Source organism: Mustela lutreola, chromosome 6 (genome assembly GCF_030435805.1).
Source record: "Mustela lutreola isolate mMusLut2 chromosome 6, mMusLut2.pri, whole genome shotgun sequence".
NCBI classification, from domain to species: domain Eukaryota; kingdom Metazoa; phylum Chordata; class Mammalia; order Carnivora; family Mustelidae; genus Mustela; species Mustela lutreola.
The window spans coordinates 106,820,434-106,844,303 of record NC_081295.1 but is presented as its reverse complement, the minus strand read 5'-3'; the positions used below and the strand labels follow the sequence as shown (position 1 = coordinate 106,844,303).

Here is a 23,870-nt window from a genome sequence, read left to right as displayed (position 1 = left end):
TATCTAGAAACCTCCAGATCTTTCTCTCCTTTACCCTGCTTAGCCTAACAACAGAAGCCAAGGGAGACTACAACAATGCCCATAACAGTGTAGGAAAAGGAAGTTGTGCACATTCATAACAAACTTTGTCCATGTCCAAGGAGTCGCTTCTATTTTTTGCCTCCTGATGAAACTTCTTACTTCTATCAGGCCTCCTATTCTTCCTCTGACCAGAAATACTTGCCTTAGTTTCCTACTTGAAAACTTCAGTATTAAGGTCCACAACCACATCTTTCAGAAACTGGATGATATATTTAGGTCCTTCATCCCTGTGGACAGGTCTCTTGTCTCCACTTAACTCAAGAAACTCTGCCTTGACCTGCAGGTGCTCTGCCCGCCTGCTGGGAATGACACCGTTGACCATCTCCAAGCTTTCTAATGGTACCAGGCATACTGCCAGGACCCTCCTCTCGTGTCTGATGCTGGTTCTTTCCCAGCCACATTCCCCTTTCTCCGTGGGTCTGTATCAGCTGTATCCTGAATGTTCTGGGTCTTGCAATTCACTGTTCTCCATGGGTGGTCCTGAACTAATGGAGGGAGAATGAGAATAGGGAACACAGAAACAACCCACCTTTAAGTGGCCATAGAGGTATGGTCGAGAGCTTTTATAATAGAACAATCATAGCATATCCTGAGCAATTATGGAAATAACATTTTTAAAACTTCAAATCATAGAATTTCAAAGCTGAAGCTCAGTTATCTCAATCTTTTGAGTCTTCTGAACTATCAGAGCAGTTCAACTCTATGATCAAGTCTTATGTGTTGTGAAGTGCACACTGAATTTCCTTCAGACAAAAATGAAATTTTAATCCCCACTTTTTAGGTATTGATCATGCTTCTGGGTTGAGGAGCGCCCTCATGGCTTCAAAGAAAAACTTCTAGTGTTCACACGGTTTCTGGGTGTGTGAATAACAATACCCAGATGCACACATACCTGAGCGTGGACGAGAGGCTGCACGTCCATTATAACTTCCTGTATGCTGGTCTGTGCCTCAGAACTAGACGATGAAGCAAATCTGACTAGACTCCTGAATTTTCTCTCAGCGAGCATGCCCCACACGTTTCTTCTCATCCCAGGGTTGAACGGCGACGATTTCCTGGCCGTGGGTCTGCACAACGGCAGTGTGGTTTACACTTACAACTTGGGATCGGGCACAGCCAGTATCACCAGTGATCCCCTCGATCTGAGCCTCGCCATCCACACCGTCCGTCTGGGGAGGTGCTTCCAGATGGGCTGGCTGAAGGTAAAATGTCATCCCTTCTTCCGTCCCGCAGCTTTGCTGAGCATTACCATATGCCATCGGATCTGTGTAGTGGAGGCCAGAGGCAAGAGGCCCGTGCTTCCTGTCCCACGCAGTTCACAGAAAATGTTCACAGCTGAGGATGAGAGGCACGCTTGCAATTAGGTGGTATGGGCATAAGTAAGGGGGATGACTAATGTAGATAAGGTGAGAGAGAGGGCTCCGGAAATGCTCCCCCTAAAAGGTGATGTTTGAGCATAACTGCAAATAAATGGGAGTTCAGAACAACAACAGTGGCCAGTGTGGACTTGAAGAACATGAGTAGTTCAGTGTGGTTTATTAGGTAGGGAGGAGCAAAAGAAGTGGCTAACTGGTAGACCAAGTCTGTATTATCAAAGGACTTAGACGTCACACTAAGAAGTTCGATTTTTTAAAAAGATTTTATTTATGTATTTGAGAGAGAGAGAAGACCATGAGTCGGGGGGAGAGAGGGGGAAAAGAAGGCTCCCCACTGAGCAGGGAGACCGACTCAGGGCTCCATCCCAGAGTCTCGATCCCAGGACACTGGGATCATGATCTGAGCTGAAGGCAGACGCTTAACCAACTGAGCCACCTAGGTGTCCCCAGAAAGTTAGATTCAGTGTTTCATCAAGAGCTATGGGGAACTACTGAAAAACTTAAGAAGGGGGATTGGGTACCGCAGTCAATTGACCTTTTTTTGATAAATGACTCTTGTGGCTGTATTGAGAAAGGAAGGGGAGGGACCAAGGCTAGACGGAGGGATACCAGCGGGATGCCAGCGCCTGATCTTTGGAGAACTGTGATTTTGATTGAAATGCAAAGCCATGACTGCTATATTAATATATCCATGGTAACAGACACCAGCAGAGAAGCAAAGAATAGAGTGGTGAGGTCTTTTTTTTTTTTCCCCCAAATTCAGGTCTTTGTGAATTTTTCATGCCAAGTTAATGGGAAATAACAAAACAGTATCTTAACAGTTCACCCTGGGGAATTAATTCCTTTTTTAATAGGTTTTGAATTCTTTTCCTTTTGAAGGTAGATGATCATAAAAATAAATCCGTCATCTCCCCGGGAAGACTGGTTGGTCTCAATGTCGTCAGTCAGTTTTATGTAGGTGGCTACAGTGAATATACACCAGATCTCTTACCCAGTGGAGCTGATTTTAAAAACGGCTTTCAAGGTAAGGCATGGATGGTTTTACGTTCTACCTACCTGTTTCAAATTCTGAGACAAGAAAAAGCCTTAAATAATGTACTTCTTATTCCAAAACCAGAAATATGGATTTCTTTCTAATCAGATTTGATCAAAATTTGGTTTTAATAGAAAGCATTCGGTCCCTGTTCATTCATCAATTTCTACCTATGTACTACGTGTGTATTGTGTTTCCATGAAGAAAACAAAGATCCCCGCCCTTGTGAGTGTACATTCCAGTTGGGTAAAGACAATAAACACTGAATATGATGAGTAAGTAAAAATACTATAAGAAAAGAGTATAAGCTGACAAATTCTGTAGGGGGGGAAGGAAAAATAGAGCATGATATGGGGGAATCAGGGGCATGGCTAAGTTTTTTTTTTTTTTTAAGATTTTATTTATTCATTTGACAGAGAGAGAGAGAGAGATCACAAGTAGGAGCAGTGACAGAGGGAGAGGGAGAAGCAGACTCCCCCTGAGCAGAGTGTCCAAGGCAGGACTGGACCCCAGGACCCTGGGATCATGACCTGAGCCGAAGGCAGATGCTCAACTGACTGAGCCACCCAGCTGCCTCTAATTTATATATATATATATGTGTATATATATATATATATATATATATATATATATGTATATAGGGTGCTTTTTAATATAGGGCAAGAAAGGTAAACCTCACGGAGTCACAGTAAAAACTAAAACTCCAACTAACTTTGGAGCACACTTGATATGCAGGTGAGAAATGACAGCGGTTAACTGATCCACACACCACCGAGGTGTAGCCCATAAGTGAAGAGGGTTAAGGGGGAACATTATGCTTGAGCAAGTGATTGTATTGTCATAGTCTGTCTCTCTGTGTTCAGAAGGGAAATAGACTCAGACCTTCTCCCACAAAGCTGATTACACAGTAGAGTGGTGAGATAAAGACATGCATTGAATTATTATATAGTGCATTTGGTGAAAATAAGCTTTTTGACGGATCCTAGTCTCAGAATATTTGCTCAAGGAGCTGTTGGTTATAGAGTCCTGGGCCACCCGCCCGCGACCAGCCTACTCTCTGGCAGAAGTCCAGGAATAGGGAGCACGGTGTGAGGCACATCTCGGCAGGACAGGAGTTGCCATCACAAGCCATTCCAGGCACTTGAGTCCTCTGCCTACCTGGCAGCATCCTTCTCCCCACCTTCTCCGACTTCTGCCGAAACACGGATGCAGGAGCCCATGTACTGGAAAATACGAAAGCAACACAGCTAACCCGCGTGATACAAGGTAATCTTCCGGTAAAATGAGTTCATCTGCCCAGGCTGTCCAGGAAACTTTTTCCTTGAATATGTAATCAGTGCGGAGTCTCAGAAGGGTCTTACAGATGAGTTTAAAGCATATTAAGGCGCTCTGCTCAATGTAGGAGCTCGACAGTTCTTGCACAGCAGCAGATCATCTGGAAAGGATTGTAAGGGCATGACAAATCAATGAGTTCTTAAAAACACTATATTCAAGAAAAAGGATGGGTAAACTTATGAATACAAAGATGTGCATCTTCCCCTTAGCAAGTGGAGACCCTGGGGGCAGGAGGGGGTCATCAAACCTTGCTGTCATTTATTCACAGACGAGGCTTACATCAATACTCCGGGAATAGGGATAAGAGCGTGGACTCTGAAACCCAAGAACCAGCTGGGGTGTGCACCCCAGCTCTGCCACCTACAAGCCTCAGGGCAGTCATTTCCCCGTGCCTCACTGTGCCTCACCTGTCAAATGGAGTAAGAGCAGCACTTCTCTCCTGTGTAGCTCTGAAATTGAGGGAATGCTGAGAGAGCACAAGGTTGGCGCCTGGCTTACGGTGCCTGCTTCACATTGGTGACAATGACGGTGGGACGGGGCACAGCTCCTCTCAGACACTGGCTTCTCCTTCTTCACTACACGTGCGGACACCGGTTAGGAGCAGGCTCTGGAGTCGGGGCGTCCTCAGATTCAGGCTCTGCCACGTAGCTACTACCTAACTTGTAGCCTGCCCCTCGGACTCTCGACGCTTCCATTTCCTTCTCTTTTCTCCTCAGAGGAGAAAAATATCTACCTCATAGGGTTCTTCTGAGTTAATCAATTAAGTGAAATAATTATAGTAAATGCTTATCCCCAAAACTAATGCATGATAAACACTCGATGTATGTTGATATTATTATAATTCTATCGCGTGTCCTTGGATTTGATATCGTCAGATTTATTGAAATCCAGGGCTTCCTGTGGTTTTCTCGTGTGATTTTCTCCCTTGTATTATGAATTTTCTGTACACTTGCTAATGAGAACAGAGGCTCTCCCCAAACCAGTCATTTTGTCGTTAAGTGTGTCGGGGAGCCGAGTGCAGCAAGCACACGGCGGGTCCTTCCTCTGACAGAAACACTAGGATTGCGCACACCTGGAACCACGTCGGCTGCCAGGGTTCCCGGGATCTAAGTCTTGGGCAGGTTGTCTCAGCAAATGCCTCTTAATCTGATCTCATGGAAGTTCCATGACCTTGAAAGCCCCTAATCTTATCACTTGTCTCTTGAATCCTCCCCTGCTGACTGCCTCTCGTCCATTATTAACACACGTTCTCTATGTTCTGAAAATTTTGGATACTTCTTGCACGTGTACCATCACAACCGGATCACAGCAGGACCCACTACTACTGTCTGTAAAGAAGGATATAGGATAATTTCCTTAAAATATAGATTTCTGGACACTATGCCAGAACAACCTCATCATGACATCATCTGTGGTGGAATCTAAAAATTTGCATTTCGATAAATAAATAAATAAATTTGCATTTCAATAAGCTTCCATGAATTTGGAAGCCACTGTATTAATTAATCATAATAAAACAAATGCAGAGTTTCATGAAAAATTTTAATAAATAGACTAAGGTTGGGCGCCTGGGTGGCTCAGTGGGTTAAAAGCCTCTGCCTTCGGCTCAGGTCATGATCCCAGGGTCCTGGGATCGAGTCCACATCAGGCTCTCTGCTCCACGGGGGGCCTGCTTCTTCTTCTCTCTCTCTGCCTGCCTCTCTGCCTGCTTGTGATCTCTTCAAATGAATAAATTTAAATCTTTAAGAAAAAAAACCCAATAGACTAAGGTTACCACATATGCTTTAGAGTGGTGATTACACATAGTAAAAGAGTATATGACTTGGGCTTTCATATTTTTATAAACACTAGTGATAAATGACTCTAATCCAGAAGTTCCCTGTCTAAAATATAAATCCCTACTCTTGATAAAGCCCATTTGTTTTTGTTCTGGAAATGGTTTCTATTGAGCCATGACTTCCCTATAATCTTTAATACTTATGAAGATCTTGAGGATATTTAACCCTTAACCAGAATAATCGACATAAGCCAGACAGAGAAGGCCTTACTCTCTCACCTGCTGTAAGAACTCCACCCTCCTCTCCAAAGTTACATCTCTTCCCAAGCTGCAGGGTTCTCAGCTTGAGGTTCCTGGGTGGGATTCAGTGGGTCCTTGAGTCTTCTGAAACCACACCCATTATTGCGCATGTGCCCATGTGCATTTTTTTTTAAAGATTTTACTTATTTATTTGACAGAGAGAAAGATCACAAGTAGGCTGAGAGGCAAGCAGAGAGAGGGGGAAACAAACACCCCACTGAGCAGAGAGCCCGACGTGGGGCTCGATCCCAGGACCCTGAGATCATGACCTGAGCCGAAGGCAGAGGCTTTAACCCACTGAGCCTCTCAGGTGCCCCCCCGCCATGTGCAATTTTATATGAAGAAGATCCCTCACGTTCGTCAGGGTTCCAAGATCTGTTGCTTTCACTGACTGACCTATTTAGTCCTAATGTGGAACCAGAAGTTACTCTGGTCAATGTGAACCTGGGGAAATCTACCGTCTCAGCTATTATTCTAGTGTTACAGCAGTGCGGATTCATTGATACCAGTATTTATGGTATCAATACCATACTCAGTATTACTCAGTATTTATCACTCAACTGAATACCAGAGTGGGCATGAAATAGATTCAGATTCATCGACAACACTGTAAAGAACATGTTATTCCAACTAAAACACCTTGTTCTGCCAGTATGGTCAGTTTCTTGCTAGTTCAGCTTTCTCTCTTTCTCTCTTTTTAATGGCATGGTACTTTTCAAAACCAGAACACAAGGTGAGGGGGAGAAAGGATTTATTGCCACAATTTAAGTATTATCTTACTGTCCAAAAAATGCCACCACTTATGTGATACACACGGCTGATGTCTTCCACGTCTTTATCATAAGTACTTTATCATTTGCAGGAGGTATGTATTGAATATGTGGTGCATGGTGCTAAACTTTTTTTTCCTAAGATTTTATTTACTTATTTATTTGGGAGAGCAAACACAAGCAGGGGGAGGAGCAGAGGCAGAGGGAGAAGCAGGCTCCCTGCTGAGCAAGGAGTCCAATGCTGGACTCGATCCCAGAAACCCGAGGTCACAACCTCTGCCAAAGGCAGAGGCTTAACCAATAGAGTCACTCAGGCGCCCCTGCATGTTGTGATACTAAGCAGATTATACTTTGCTGTGTTAGTAGGACTGAAAATATACAGTATATATTCTACATATGGCTTCAACTGTCATTGCCCGTAAACTGCATATGTTGGCTGACACGAAGCACCTCTCTGTAAAATAAACACATTTAACTATTTGTATTAGCCAAATGTTTCTCTAAATATAGCACTGCCATGTTTTTAGCCAAAAATCTATTTCAGCAGTTCCTCATAACAAAAGCACTTCATTTATCCATACAAAGGAAAAGTGGTTTTAAATGAAACATTTCAGAATTTAATATTTGTTATAGTCATTTGCAAGTTTTTTTTTAAGTGCATGATTATAAAAACTACAAAAAGCTCAATTTTTGCTAAAAAGAAAAAAAAAGTTTTATAAAGGCAGTAAATGTCTTGAGACAATTAGGGAGACAGAGTATGAGTATGCCACCTGCTAATTGCCGAGGATTATACTGGCCAGTTTATGGATATTACCCCATTCCTCTTAATTCACAGAATAGTTACTCTTGTCCCCATTTTAAAAGCACAAAGATTGGCACTCAGGCTTGGATCAGCTACCCACAGTGTGGCTCTTGAACCCAAAGCCACATGACTCCACTCTATACTTACACTTCTGCTCTCTGCCGAGTGCATTTCACTCTGCAAAAAGCATGGGAAACCCTACTTTGTTAATTAAGTTACCTGGCTATTCTGTATACAGCTAGTTGAATTCATTAATTTCTTCATTTTGTGCAGTGCTTTTTTTGTGTGTAAGAGCAGATGGCAAGACTTGGAGAAATAACAAAGGTTAAATCTGAGGCAGGACAATCATTGTTCTCTCACAATAAGAAAATATCAGTGCCTGCTGAGAGAGGTGCTCGTCAGTGAAAATGCCAGTGGAAATTAAGTTGGGAAGTAAATCCATGACCTTTCAAAACTGAGCCCATCTTTTTCACCATGAGGAATTATTCCATGCTTTTAGCTCCTTAAAGTTTCAAAAATAATATCTAAGCTAGCCTTTATTTTCTCATTTTAAAGACACTATGACTGATAACCATATTGATTTAAAAATACTTTATAAATAAACTGTAAGTGTTGAAGGAGAGAAGTAAAATTATAATACATTTCAGGGTCCCAAATAGTTGCATATAAAGTCTTTGTTGAACTGACCTTTTTGTTTATATTTTCCTAATCTTGGGGTGTTAAAGATCTTTCTTTTCCCAGCACTACTGAATGCAATTGACAAATAAAATAGTATATATTTAAGATGTAGAATGTTATGATTTGGAATACATATACATTGTGAAAAGAGTACTATGGTCGAGTTAACACATTCATCAACTAACATGGCTACCTTGTATGTATGTGTGGTAAGAACACTTACAATTTACTTTCTTAGGAAATTTCAGGTATATAAGACAGTATTATTGACTATAGGTGCATGCTGCGTATTGGATCCCCAGGACGTACTCATCTTATAAGTGAAAGTTGGTACCATTTGACTAACCTCTCCCCATTTCTCCCACTCCCAGCCCCTGGCACCACCATTCCACTCTGCTTCTATGAGCTAAATTTTATTTAGATTCCATATATCAGTAAGATCATTCAGTGTATACGTGGGAAAAACCTTTCTAAGGATATATGCAGAGACTAGTCCGTGAGAGAAAAAAAGAGAAATGAGACAACATAAAAATTACAAACTTCTCTACATAAAAAAATAAGAGCTTCACCATAAGAAAGATTAAATGGCAAATATTAAACTGAGGAAAGTATTAACAATATAGGACAAACAACTAATACACTCATTATGTAAGCAGGTCTTCCAAATTAATGTTTAAAGTGGTGAATAGAGGGGAAAAAATACATAATGAACAAATGAAAAAGAAGAAATACAAATGGCTTATAAATTTACTAAGAGGTTTTCAACCCCAATTAAAAATAGCAAAAGAAAGGGACGCCTGGGTGGCTCAGTCAGTTAAGTCACTGCCTTCAGCTCAGGCCATGATCCCAGGGTCCTGGGATCGAGTCCTGCATCAGGCTCCTTGCTCCACAGGGAGTTTGCTTCTCTCTCAGCCTCTGCCTGCCACTGTGCCTGCTTGTATGTGTGCTCTCTCTCTCTCTCTCTGACAAACAAATAAATGAAATCTTAAAAAAATATATTTAAATTTATTTTAAAAATAGCAAAAGAAAATCTTATTCTTTATTTCATTTTAAAAGGAAACACAATAATCTCTTGCATGTGATGATTATGAAGAAGCAGATGCTCCAGTAGTGAGTGGGGAAAATAAAATTGTGCAAAATATCTATGACACTGGGACATCCTTCAAAGCATTCATATCTTTTGTGCTAGTAGTATTACTACTAGAAAATAATACTAACAAAATAATTAGCAAATACACAAAGAATATCCATATAATGTTAATCACAGAATTATTTTTAATAGCAAAAAAGTAGAAATGAGTCAATTGCCCAATATTTGAAGGTTAACTTGGTATATTATATGAAACAACAGTAGGCCATCATTTAAAAATAGTTAATGCTATGAAAAAAGGGTTAATGGGGGCGCCTGGGTGGCTCAGTGGGTTAAAGCCTCTGCCTTCGGCTCAGGTCATGATCCCAAGGTCCTGGGATCGAGCCCCACATCCGGCTCTCTGCTCAGGAGGGAGCCTGCTTCCCTCTCTCTCTCTCTCTGCCTGCCTCTCTGCCTACTTGTGATCTCAAATAAATAAATAAAATCTTTTTTTTTTTTTTTTTTATTTATTTGACAGAGAGAGATCACAAGTAGGCAGAGAGGCAGGCAGAGAGAGGAAGGGAAGCAGGCCCCTGCTGAGCAGAGAGCCCGATGTGGGACTCGATCCCAGGACCCTGAGATCATGACCTGAGCCGAAGGCAGTGGCTTAACCCACTGAGCCACCCAGGCACCCTAAATAAATAAAATCTTAAAAAAAAAAAAAAAGGGTTAATGGTATTTATGCTATACAAATGCTTGGAATACTATATATTATAGAGTTTAATGCAGTTTAATGTTTTGTTTACAAGAAAACACAGCTAACCATAGAAAAACTGCTATGTGCATAATAATTAGTATGTTAATAATTAGTGGTATATAATACATACCAAAATGTTAATAATTGTCTTTTCTGGGGGCAAGGGGTGGCTCAGTTGGTTGAGCAGTCGACTCTTAGTTTTAGCTCAGGTCATGATCTCAGGCTGCCCACTCTAGGTGGTGGAGTCCGCTTGAGATTCTTTCCCTCTGCCCCACCCCTGCTCACTCTCTCTCTCTCAAATAAATAAATAAATCTTAAAAAACAAAAAAACAAAAAAAAAAAAACATTGTCTTTTCTACAGTGTTGATACTGTAAAAAAATAATTTTTTTCTCTGTGCTTCTCTGTGTTTTTATATTTTTATAGTCTTTTTTTTAAAAAATGACATATATTACTTTATCATGAAACAAGTGCTTCTTCAAAAATTCTCTTCTTGTTTTGTCTGTTTCTTCCAGTGTTTTAATATGAAGTATTTTTGCCTTTCTCCAAGGTTGCATTTTCACTGTGCAAGTTCGTACTGAGAAGGGCCGTTTCAGAGGCCTGGGAGACCCTGAGGGCCACCCGACCGCCGGGCGCAGCGTTGACCAGTGCGATGCTTCTCCCTGCAGCTTAATGAAATGTGCCAACGGTGGGACATGCATAGAGGGTAGATCTGCTGCTTAGTAAGTATAACATTATTAAGTAAGAAACTGGTAGGTCATTTGCGTGCTAAGCAGCACTCCACTCATACACACTAGAAACCCACACCGATGCTCACTTTCAAAATATTTTGATGTGACTTCCTAGGTGACTGGGCGACGGATAAAAGCACCTGGGAAGGGTCCGTGCAACATTTATGCCATCTTCTCAATTCTTTTAAACAATGGAAATAAGCCACTACATCTCATTCCAGACACCATGGAAAAGAATCTTGAATTCATAGCGTTGAGAGTGTTACCAGAAACGTTCATCAAGGGTTTGCCTACCAGATTCGCTTTCGTATTTGGGTTTGAGCTCTGTCATAAAGGGCCTTTCGCTAGGTGGACCCTCGCAAAGCTGTGTGATTTGACTTCCAAACTACGTTAGTATGAAAGAAAATGACCTATTGAGTGGGAAGAACAAAGGAGTGTTGTCTTGTAAGGAACCTCTTTTCTTGGGCACCTCCCGGTGCATATGTAGTGTGAGAGGGTGCTCTGGGAATATGCCAAAGAAAGAGGATGTAAGCAGTGCGTCCTTCCATTTCTTCCACTCTAGCTATTCAATTCAGTTTCTTACATCATAGCTGTTCTCCATCTGTATGAGACAGCCACAAAGTGATCAGTCAGCATTGTCCCACAGGGCATGTCAGGAGGCATGATGCCCTTCGCCACTAAGCTAGCTCCCTGCAGAGCAATTCGGGAAGTAAGATATCAGAACATCCCCTGGAAGACAAGGGTAGAAAAGCACCCAGTTTTTTAACACCTACGTGAATCCCTTACTTCCCCTGAACAGTTCTCCCCCACCTCCTCACCAGAAAATAACCCAAAGCAAAGTGCAATGTTCAAACGACTGCTAATTACGATGCACTGAGTTGGTGAGGAAAGGCTTCTTGGCAGGAAGCAGATGGGGAGGTGGTGGAGGTAGAGGGGAGTTAGAGAGGTGGTAGAGAGGTAGAGAGGAGATACCATTAGATCTTCCTATGTCTTACCCAAAACTACTCTCCAGTGACTTCTTAGGACATGTAGAGTAAAATCTAAAGCCTCCACCATAACTGATAAGGCCCTCCATGATCTGGCCATGGCAGCCTCTTGGACCTTCTCTCTCATTCCCTCAGTATGCTCAAGTCCAGTTAGTCTACCTCTGTCCTTGGAATACACCCAGCTCATTGCGGCTTCTAGACCGGTACACGGTATCTTCCAGCAGGGGGCACCCTTGCCATTAGTCTCCGTTTGGCTGCCTCCTTATCACCTCCTCAGGAAGATGCTCCCCCTTAGAGCAACCCAAAACTATCCCCCCCTCCATTCATTCTCTATCACATCATCATATTTTTATTTTCTCCACAAATATTATTCTCAAATTGTATTTGTTTGCTTGTTTACATGTTAGTTATTATTTTCCCCTGACAATGGGCCTGATCTCTCATTCTACCATTGTATCCCTCACACCTTGAAGAGCTGCCCAGCATAGAATAGGCATCCATTAATTATTTGTTCAGTTCATGAACCAATGAGTAGCTATTCCAGGAAAAAGTAGAAGTAATCTTCATTCCAAGGGTTCTAAACACAAGTGCCAGTGTAAGGACAGGCAAGGTGACCCCATGACGATCATGAGCATGAAGCCAAACTGACTAAACCTAATACTGTAATTGATTAGCTATATGAAATGTGACACAAGAAGTATAGGAGGATGGGAAATTGACGTGATAGATAACAGATTTGATTGTCCTCAAGAATGAGACAGAAGCAGTTTCTAGGCAGGAGAAAGCCACGGTGAAGACAATCCTGTCGACATCCCCTTACAGCATGGATATATCGGAGTATCAGTAGGAGACAGTTTTGGAAAATCTAAGCACATTATGAAGGGACTGGTTTTAATAAATAGCCATAAAAAAGGAAAGAATTAATTTAGAAGATATTACAGAGAAATATTCATGGGATGTTATGACTTACCAATTACGATTGTGGGAGGAAGGTCAGTGGGGAATCAAATCTAAATTAATCCAAAACAAGAATGAAAAGTCTTGGTGTTCTGGAATGTCCAAGGCATCTAAATTTAAATTTAAATTTAAATTTAAATTTAAAATATTAGCTGAATTGTATGGAAACTTGCGAAGAAAAAATGTGTAATGTGCTCAAGGCCATGGAGGTACTTAGGACAAAACCTGAGGCTTGGGACACCACCGTCATAAAGATATGTTTGAATTAGCTTAACCATTATGATTTTGTTGTTACTTCTTTACAATCTTTAATGAAATCTTTAGGTTTGCTTTACAACTTATGCATTCTAATTTGCTATTTAACTAAGCTTAGTTATTCAAAAAAGCAAATTTACCTCACTTTATCTAAGGAAATGTGGTCATTCTTCAGGTCATCTATGAGGTGTTTTTGTCATCTTTTAATGTGATAATAAGTAAACTGATAGTAGTAAAGAATAGAAGTAACGGTAAGAAAGTAGAGGAAACTGAAGGACCACGTAAGAAATTCACTCCAACTCGTCATAATTCCATATGGAATAAAGGGCCTGTTTCCATTTAAAAGCCACAGGTGTTTATCTTGGAAAATACAGCAAGTGTAGATAGACACTTAAAAACTATTTGCAGATCATCTTGAGTAATATAGAAAATCTTCTTGATCTGTGGTAACAAAAGTAATACCATACAATTGCAAAGCAGCATTTTTGCATACATTATTTCCATTGCTCCTAATCACACCTTCCTAAATTAGTCGCAGCAAATATCCTAGTCCCGATTTAATGGATGGGAAAGTAAGCCTCAGAGATTGCGAGTGAATCAAGAGGATAAACCAACACTTTAAAAGTAGTATAGCAGGCCCCCAAATCGAATGTTCTAGCTCCAGGATGAAAGTTCTCTCCAGAACCTAAATAACGAGAAATGAATTTTAAAGCAGCTAATGATATAGTAAGGTAACAAAAGTGTTAAATATCTTAGCTGCAGGATGTAATCTGTTCATTTATTCTTAATTTTTTTAATGAAGTTGACTTCAATTGACTTTTCATATTTTCTCCAAGTTGGAAGTAGCTTGCCTTGTAACACAAACCCTGGTGGTTTCATCAATTCCTGTGTGGGTGGAAAGCTGTTTCTTACGGTCTAACTTGAGAGCCTTGACTTGAATAACTCATAGACTTGACTAATCATGTACAATGGGAACGACACCTCTGACAAGTTTCTTTACAGGATTATAAATCTTTCTTATCAAAATTGGGACCAATGTTTGGGATCTTCTTACTAAAATAACAACAAGGGGAGCCTGGGTGGCTCATGGGTTAAGCCTCTGCCTTCGGCTCAGGTCATGGTCTCAGCCAGGATAAAGCCCCACATCAAGCCCCACATCGGGCTCCCTGCTCCACGGGGAGCCTGCTTCCTCCTCTCTCTCTGCCTGCCTCTCTGCATACTTGTTGTGATCTCTGTCTGTCAAATAAATACATAAAATATTTTAAATAAATAAATAAGTAAAATAACAAAATAGTCACCGTATTGACTACACGTGAAGCACTACTGTACAGGCAGAAGTAGCTCTTGTGACTATTGCATATAATAACTTACTTAAAGTACAGCTTCCTGAATTTAAAAGAGGCAAATTTTATGGTGTATAAATTATGCCTCACTAAAGCTGTTTAAAAATATTAAGGTTCCCACTCACAGATATTCTGTTCTACTAGTAGCAGGAGTTTACAGAGAATTTTACTCCTTTCAGTAAGGTTTGTAATTCTGCTCCAATCTCAATAATAGGAATCCTTTTTTAAAAGATGTTTTCTTTGTAATGTACTTTTCAGTGGTGTTTAAGTTTTCTTCTAGGGGCGCCTGTGTGGCTCAGTCCGTTAAAGCCTTCGGGGGCTCAGGTCATGATCCCAGGGTCCTGGGATTGAGCCCAGCGTCAGCTCTCTGCTCAGCAGGGAGCCTACTTCCTCCTCTCTCTCTGCCTGCCTCTCTGCCTCCTTGTGGTCTCTGTCTGTCAAATAAATAAAACACAATATTTTTTAAATGCTCAAAAAGCAAGTCCCAGCCCAGAAGCATAAATTTCATGGTGTTTCATGCAAACTCTCAAAATTGCTCAGAGTGTCTTACCAATGCATAGCTGGATGGTATACATTAAAAAAAAAAAAAAAAAAAAAACCCTCAGAATGATCCTTTGGTTATCTGCCTCACAGGTGGGAGTAGGAGACCTTATGGATACATAAGGGAAAGTCTTGTGCCAAGTAAGGTAGGGGGTCGGGCTTGATAAGGTGAGGACTCTGGACTCAGTAAACCCTGCAGGCCCTGCTTTCCTGTTCCAAGTATGTCAGCATACAAAGATCCAGCTGTGTCCTAATGCTGTTTCTCAAATGAGGGTAAAATTAGGCAGAGTTCATGGAAGGCCTTCATGCTCCTGGGATGAGCTCTGATGCAACAGAGAACCAGTAAGCTATTTCGGTTATTAGTCAGCAGCCAGGGCTAAAAGAAGAGATCTGTTTAGTTGTAACTTATCCATATATGTACATGCGTTTTGTGCAACAGGTTTTTAAGCAGATTTTACTTCATTCAATTTGCATTTTGCTTGACCTTTCTTAAAAACAAGACAATAGGCCCCAAATAGAGTTGCTTATGCTCAGCCCTACAGCGCCAAACCGATACTTGACTAAATTAGAGTTTAGGCTGTCCCAGAAGTGGAGTCTGAAACCAGTCAGTCGTGAATCGCCTGATCAGCAACAACTTAGATAATCTGCCTGGTAGATCCCTGCCATCCTCTAAAGGAACAAGATCTTGCCACAACCAGTCTGCTTTCTTGCCACTGTAACTTCCTTGTTTCCCACTCCCTGCTGGCCGTCAAAGGCATTCATTTGCTACAGCTCCTCAGAGCTCCTTTCTCTCTGCTAGCTTGGAGGCTACCCGGTTCAAATCAATCTTTGCTCAAATCAACTCAAAATGTTTAGTATGTCTCAGTTTCTTTTCACACCTTAAGGTCATATTCTGACGATGACTGAGGGTGATGTGAGGCTTGTTCCTTTAAGAAAAGCACAGGATAGGGGCGCCTGGGTTAAGCATCTGTCTTCAGCTCAGGTCAGGACTTTAGGGTCCTGGGATCCAGCCCCGAGCCCAGCCCCACATCACATCTGGCTCTCTGCTCGGCAGGGAGTCTGCTTCCCCCTCTCTCTACCGGCCTCTCTGGCTACTTGTGATCTCTCTCTCTCTCATTCTCTCTGTCAAATAAATAAATAAATAATTTTTTTCTTAAGGAAAGAAAGAAAAGCACAGGGTAGGAAAACCAAAACTTACAAAAACCAAGCTAAATGTAAAAGTGAGCTGCACAGACAGTAAGTGCGATAGGAGTTCAGAGAGAATGTGGCCGTAAGATGTGAAAGGCACCCGAGACTTACACTGAGTTCATAAATGAGGCTTATTCACAACATAAATCTATCCATGAGTGCAGAATCTCACTGACGCTGGGTTTCCTGATTATTTTTGGCTCACAGATGTCCAAGAATCAGGTGAAATCTAAAAATCCTTTCCTCTGAAAAATAAACACGCTTAAGACACAAAAATTTGCATAAAATTTTGGAGGTTTCCAAACTATCGTGCCCAATCGTAGACTCTCTGGGGTCCCCCAAACTCTCCAAATTAAGAATTCTTTGTTCATTGTTGTCTTCTGCTTTCACCCAGCAAGGGTTTCGTGCAGTCTCCTAGCGCTCCTCTGTGGGATGGTGCCGTTTGCCAACTAGTGCCGTGCTCCCCAACCTCCCTCCCTCTGAATCTTGCTAAAAATTCCTCTCCTGTCTCTTTACTGCTCATAATGCTCCTGAATCTTTCCTTCCGATGCAGTAAAAGTGAGTTCTTTCTTCTGTTGTTCGAGGTGTGACAGGGCCTGCTCTCATCCTATCTGCTCCCGCTGTGCTTTTCTCCCTGCTTCAATATTCCCAAGAATTGTATCGCTCTGTCCAGCCCCTCAAGAAATACCCCATCTTCAAGCAGCCAGCGGGTGTAGCCAGCTGGGTAACTCACTACCTCCCATTTGGTTTTCTTCCTTCCCCTCACTTTGCTCTCTCTCACTCTTGCTTGCCAGGCAGAGTACCCCTTCATTTCCGTGCAACTGCTTTTAGACTCTGTTTTCTAGAGGTTCCAAGTTAAGGCTAAGATTAAGAGTTCAAAAACTTGTCTAATCTTGTGGTGAGGCTATAGAGAAACAGACACTGGTGCTACCAAACTCTCTTCGTTTAAATACAAGATGTGCATCACTACACATCTGATAAGTAAAGCTAGAGAACATTTACACCACAGAGGACACGGCTATGAAAATCTTTATATGTTGCTATGTTGCTGTGGAGTGATCCTCGGGATATAGCAAGTGAAAAAAGTAGGGTAAAGAAGCATGCAAGAAGAGGGAATGATAGAGATAAATAGATATAAATACATACACATAGACATGTGTATTTATGTACACATATACATATGGTCATGATTTTCTAAGGATTAAAAAAAACAGGCAGATTACAGGAAAAAAAATTATAAATTGCCAGCGGTAGAATGAGAAAGAAAACAAGGAAGTGACAAGGACGAAAGGTGGATTTGTTTTTTTTTTTTTAATTGTGTTCCATGATTCATTGTTTCATGTAACACCCAGTGCTCCATGCAATCCGTGCCCTCCTTAATACCCATCACCAAGGCTCACCCACCCCCCCCCAAAAAAAACTGGACTTTTAATCACCCAGAAAATAGAAAAGGAGGAAATCTTAAGCCCTGAAAGAAAATAAGGAAATAAATGAATCTAACTGTATTTCAAATTGGTAGCATAACCTAAGAGAGAAGATTTAGTTCAATTGATTATAAATTGACTATACAGTGGGTTATATCATAAGGACAAAAAGAACCATAGGGATATTTTATTTCACATCCTACAGTCTCCATGTTAGTGGTCGCATTGGTATTATTTTGAAACTACAGATAAAGATGAAAATAGCTATTTAGTAAGATAGCTTGATGGATGGATGGATGAATGGATGGCTATCACCCAAGGGAGTAACTAGAAATAACATATGAATTCATGACCTGATTTTCTCCTTCTAAAGTACGTATTTCCTAGCTATATCCACTAAAGAAATCTAGGAGCAACAGTAATTCAGTAAGAATGAAAACTCTAATACCAAAATTGTTATTTCCAAATAGCATTTTCCACAAAATAATAAACCAGGACTTCTAAAAAAAAATAAGAATAAATAAACCAGGACTTTCCGTATAATTGAACATTCAGCTCTACGGTAGGAAATATATGATACGATCCTGGATGTTTTTGTGCCTGAAAGCAGGAGAGTTGTCAAAGACTACTAAGACAATTTTAAAAGAAGACAGAAGCCAACCTAAAGAGACTCCCACTGGCCAAAGATGGGACCATCTCAGAATTCCAGAGAATAATGTCTGTAATGGATTTAAACATGCCAATATATAGGGGCGCCTGGGTGGCTCAGTGGATTAAGCCGCTGCCTTCGGCTCAGGTCATGATCTCAGGGTCCTGGGATCGAGTCCCGCATCGGGCTCTCTGCTCAGCAGGGAGCCTGCTTCCCTCTCTCTCTCTCTGGCTGCCTCTCTGTCTACTTGTGATTTCTCTCTGTCAAATAAATAAATCTTTGAAAAAAAAAAAACATGCCAATATATAAAATACGTGTAGTTGCAATGATACTCCATACACATATCCCACCAAGGGATTAAAAAAAAAAAAAAAAAACTTGTCACCTATGGAAGTTGCTAATGTACCATTCATTATTCTGAAATTTGACTAAAGTGAAAGATGTATAGGTTCAACCTTCCTTTCCTAGAAAGAGTATAGTAGCCAGCCTCCAAGTGGCCCTCCTAAGAGACGCATCCTTCTGCAGTCCTTTCTCACACAGAATAGGGCTGAGCTGTATAAATCACAAGATATTCTGTAAATGACAACTTTTGACTTCAAAGCTAGGTAAAAAGTCATTAGCACTTATTCCTTCCTTAAATTGTGAGATTGAAGAATTAAATGACTCTATCCACTGAAGAGTTTAATAATGGTTGGACTCTATTTTTTATAGACCCTCTGGCAGTTGTATAGAGAACGAATTGGCAGGTGGCAAGCCTGAAAGCAGAGGAATCTATTATGAGTCTGTATTAACAATAAATGGTTATTATGGCCTTGAACCATTAAGGTCTGGAGTAATTTATTATGAAGCAATAGGTAACTAATACAAAATAAAAGTAACTAGCCAGATGATTGATGTGAACTAAAATATAATTTAGGAGCACCTGGGTGGCTCAGTTGGTTAAGCGTCCACTTTCAGTTCAGTTCATGATCCCAGGGTCCTGCTCAGCAGGGTGCCTTCTTCTCCCTCTCCCTCTGCCTGCAGCTCCCCCTGCCTGTGTTCCCTGTCAAGAAAATAAGTAAAATCTTGGGGGAGGGGGGAAGGAACTGAACTAATCTAAGTGCAGGATAAATAATAGAATTTGAAATATCACCATTTTATAACCATCAGAGAAAATAATGGCTGCTTGGATCAAAATGAAAGGTTGACAAAAAACTGTATTTGGATCAAGCTAAGACCACTTGAACCAACTGGCCCATCATAATTGAATGTAGAGCAAACATTATGCACCTCCTGATATGATGTCATTACCGACACAGTACCACTTCTCACACAGTAAAAAACCTGAAAGTGAATCTGATCAAGCCTCTATATCTACCAGGCTCTGAAAAATCAGGGCAATTGATGAAAATGAGTCAAGTAATATTATAAGGATCTAACCAACCAAATCTAGAATATGGTAAATTCTACTGGACACACAACACAAAAAGCATATGGATGGAAAGAAATGCAGAGGGAGAATTTTTATCTAAGTAAGAAGCCTTAAGATGCTGCTTCTGCTATGCAGAATCATCTGTAGAACTTGTTTGGATCCTTATGAAATGTCAAAACAACAAAAAAAAAGGACAAATTTTTTTGAGATGATCATAATTAACTGAACACAAAAATTAGACGATCATGAGGAATTAACGTTATTTTTCTTGGGTATGATACTAATATTTGGTTGTGGAGGTTTTTTAAGTTTATTATCTGTTAATGATATATGCTGAAGTATTTACAGATAATTGGATTTACTTCAAAATATGTTGTCCAAAAAAGAAAAGGGAGTAAACAGAGAAGCACATGAAACTAAAGAGCTAAAAACTGATCATTTGAAACTGGTTAAAGAGATTGATCAATACTATGTTTTTATACTTTTACATATATTTGAATTAAAAAACAATAGTACATATAATATACATCTTATCTAATTTGTAAAATTCATAAAGTATAAAATAAAGTATAACATGATTCCACCAGTTATAGATAACTACTTTTAAAATGTGGGGCTCTTTTATTCCAGTCTTTCCCCACCTTGAGTTCTTAGCTGCCAAAACTCTGCAAATCCGCTATTTGATGCCACCTATGGAAAATGCGTTTGAAGGATGTAAGTTCTGAAAGGAGTTCATACTTTCTCTTCCTTTATTAAAGCAGGGAGAAAATAACGGTCGGAACTACGAATTCAGTGTAGATTTTAGCAAGCGTCCCTATTACTGTGGTTTAAGGGGAATATCTTTTCTCTCCTGCTTTTTGTGTAGCTCAGATGTCAGCTGCTTTCTTGAGACCCTTGAGAGCTACATCCATCCACTGTGAAGGTCCAAAGATCTTTCCAAGGTTAATGCAGACTCCAGGAGGATTAGGTATACTCTCAAAACCTTGTCTGGTTCCAAATCTCCCATCCACCCATACAGTGTGTGCCTGAAAGTGACAACTTATTTGATTTCTATTAAATTAACAAAACCGTTCACACTTTAAGACAGATCCAGCGGTTTATATTGGTGCAGCGGGCAGGAATATGTGCAGCTGTAGAAGGGAACCGTTTATTTCCTGGCCACCTAAACAACTTTCAGCTTGTGTTTTGGTCATCCCACCCCTGCAGGAAAAAATACATGGTCAATCCACGCCACTTAATCTTTGTCTTCTTGTCTTTGCTTCATTTTGCTCCAACTGATTCTGGGTTAGAATGAACCAAATTTTCCTTCTGGCTCTTTGCAGAGCAATTTAGCTATTTTCTTTTTGTAGTCCAGGCTCAAGCTCCCATTACGTCTGCTAGGGCCCACCATTTACTCCAAGAAGCTCGTGTCAATAGTTTCCTGAAGACAATTTCGTCACTAAGAGAAACGGAGTCCAGCTGCTGACGTAAAAGATTGTTTCGGCCCCTCCCCTTGGAGGACAGAACCATGAGGACTGGGGCGCACAGACCACTTTTATTAGTAGGTAAAGAGTAGTTTCTTCTCCTCCTTCTACACTCCGTGAGATGTCACCAAAGAGTTTGCTGAGTGCTATCACCAGCAAGGAAGGGAGGGCCAAGGGGAAACTCAGCAGGGGCAGCGATCCTGGCAGCCCTTCCTCGTGGATACGCTCAGCCTCGGCATCACGTTCCACCGCACAGGGAGGTTCCCTTGTTACATGCTTGTCGGCATAGTTTTCAAAGGCTCGAATCCAATATCACACTTACCTTATTGTCCCAGCTAACTACTAAAATGGAAATAAATCATTAAGGAAAGCAAACCAACAAGAATGAAGCCATTCAGTGCAACAAGAGATTCATGTATATTTCTCTTTTCCCTCAAATAGCAGAGAAATAAGTTGTATATGCAAATGTGGAACCCTTTAAGCCATGTGACTATATGTTGCTAAATAACATGCATTACTTCCAATATTCCTGTGAGTTTATTATTTCGTTTTAAGTACTGTATGTGATGTTGCGTATGCAGAGAAAACCCACAAATCTGTTAACCATAACTTTTTTGTAGATCCTGCTCAAGGTAAATTTCCTCCAAGAGCTTTTTCTTTTCCAAGATTTTATTTTTAAGTAATCTCTACACCCAACTTGAGGCTCGAACTCACAACCCTGAGATCAAGAGTCACATGCTCTACCAACTGAGCCAGTCAGGTGCCCCACTCCAAGAGCTTTTCTTTCTTCTCACATCTGACAATGACGACTAAAATAATTTTCCCTCATTGCCCTCAACATATATAAAAGAATCTCTCTTATGCAAAGCAATAAGAATCTACGCGGTAAACTGAAAAAGGAGGTTAGGCAGGGGTTAAACTTCTCTATGTCTCTGTGTTTTAACTACACACAGAAAACTAGTAATTGGATTTACCTCAGAGGGTTAATACGGGTATTAAATGAGTTACTAGCTACAAAGTACTTCACATGGTGCCTGGCGCTAAAGTGAGGCCCTAATAAACTTTGAATTGTATATTTAAATATATCATATATAGAGAGGGCACAGATTGCATGGAGCACTGGGTGTGGTGAAAAAATAATGAATACTGTTATGCTGAAAATAAATAAATTTAATTTAAAAAAAATAAAAAATAAATATATTATATATATATTTCACACGATTAATTTGTTGTAAATAAATTATCATGAAGGCCTTCGGAAGCAAAACCATGTTTTCTGCTTCGAATTCACCCTGATAACAACAGGGAGTGGTGCACCATATTTCTGTTTTGGTAAATATTTAGTAAGCAAGTGAATGATGTTTAAGTGATATTCAAACACAGAATATTAAATCTTCCATCATCTCATTTTCAGTTAACTTTTATATTATCAATGTTCATCCTAAACTTCAGAAGACTTAGACTTGCCTAATTACAAGAAAATTAAATTCTTCATGTTGAATATCTATTGTAACAAGAAAAAATTAATCCATAGATATTTCTATTGTCAATTGTTAATAACACCCAGTTTATCTGCAATTTAGAAATTTAAATCAGTTTCATTCTAAATACACCGATGTAAAATAATATTAATAATGTAAAATAATATTAGTAAAATCTCTAAGACTCAATCTCGATTGCCATCGTGAGCAGCTGTTACTCATATCTCTAAAGTGCTAACACTTTTTCTGTTATCATCTCTCCATGTTTAGAGGCAGAAGAACGCACAAACTGTTCTTTATGTATTAAAAATGGAAGATAGCTAATATTTTCAGAACGGACTTGAGAGAACAGTTCTATGTATAACATCAATGATTCCTCAGGATCATTTGACTATTCTTAACTTATACAATAGATGCTTCAGCCATTTGTCTGCTGTTCTACTTAACCACAAATCGGTCTTAGGTCCTTGCTTCTCATCAAGGTGAAGAGCCATGTCACTAGATACTTAAAGGAAAAAAGCCCTTTTATCACCAGCTATCACCTCCAACTCAATGTAGCTCAAAGAAGATTTTTATAGGTTTCCATTAAACTGTATTCTCCAGATGTCCCTATTCCCAATAATGGTACCATTTTCTTTCAGTCATTTAATTTTGAAACCCAAAGATTTCCATAGATCGAAAGATACAGAACAGCAGTTAAATGCGGGGACTCCCTCAGCCACAAATCGCCACGCAATTTGCTTAACTTCTCTGTTCCTCAGGTTCCTCCTCTGCAAAATGAGGATGATAATAGTGTCCTCCTAACCTTAAGGAGGATTAAATGAATTAATACATCTAAAGTGCTATGCAGAATGCCTGGCCCATGCATGGTGAGCCTCAGTAAATGTTTGCCATTACTATAGTCTTTCATTTTTCCAACCAGCATTTACCAGATGTTTGTCACATCTGCTTCTACCTCTCCATCCTCAAAACCATTTCCCTGTCCAGCCTCTGCATCCATCCATTGGCTCATTCTCCAGCCATGACTCATTCATTTACTTGTTCATTTATTCCCCAGACGTTCAGTGAAAAATTACTCTATGCCAGGAACTGGTTTAGCCCTTGGGACTACAAAAGAGTGTCAAACAGACCTGATCTCTGCCCCCATTCAGTTAATGATCTAGCGCAGGGGTCAGCAAACCGTGGCCTATGGGCCAAATCAGATCCATCACCTGGTTTCATAGATAAAGTTTTATTGGGATACAGCCACGTCCATGCACTTGTGGATTGTTTGTGGCTGCTTTCAATGGTTGGCAGAGTTGTTGGAACAGAGTCTGTATAGCCACAAAGCAAACCGTATACTTCCAAAGTTTGCCAACCCCTATTCTAATGACAAAAACAATCTATGGCCATACCAGTCTGAATGTGCCCCAACTCATCTAATGGTAAAAATGCAGTAAGATCTGGGGCACCTGGGTGGCTCCAGC

General features: G+C 40.4%; 1 protein-coding gene across 1 annotated transcript in view; it reads left to right on the top strand.

Moving 5' to 3' along the window:
• The window catches only part of EYS (eyes shut homolog), a 1,683,276-nt gene that overhangs the window by 1,629,764 nt on the left and 29,642 nt on the right, over positions 1-23,870 (top strand). Inside the window, 3 exon segments of the mRNA XM_059179314.1 lie at positions 1,117-1,283; positions 2,337-2,481; positions 10,527-10,698. Coding sequence (XP_059035297.1) covers positions 1,117-1,283; positions 2,337-2,481; positions 10,527-10,698 — 484 coding nt within the window.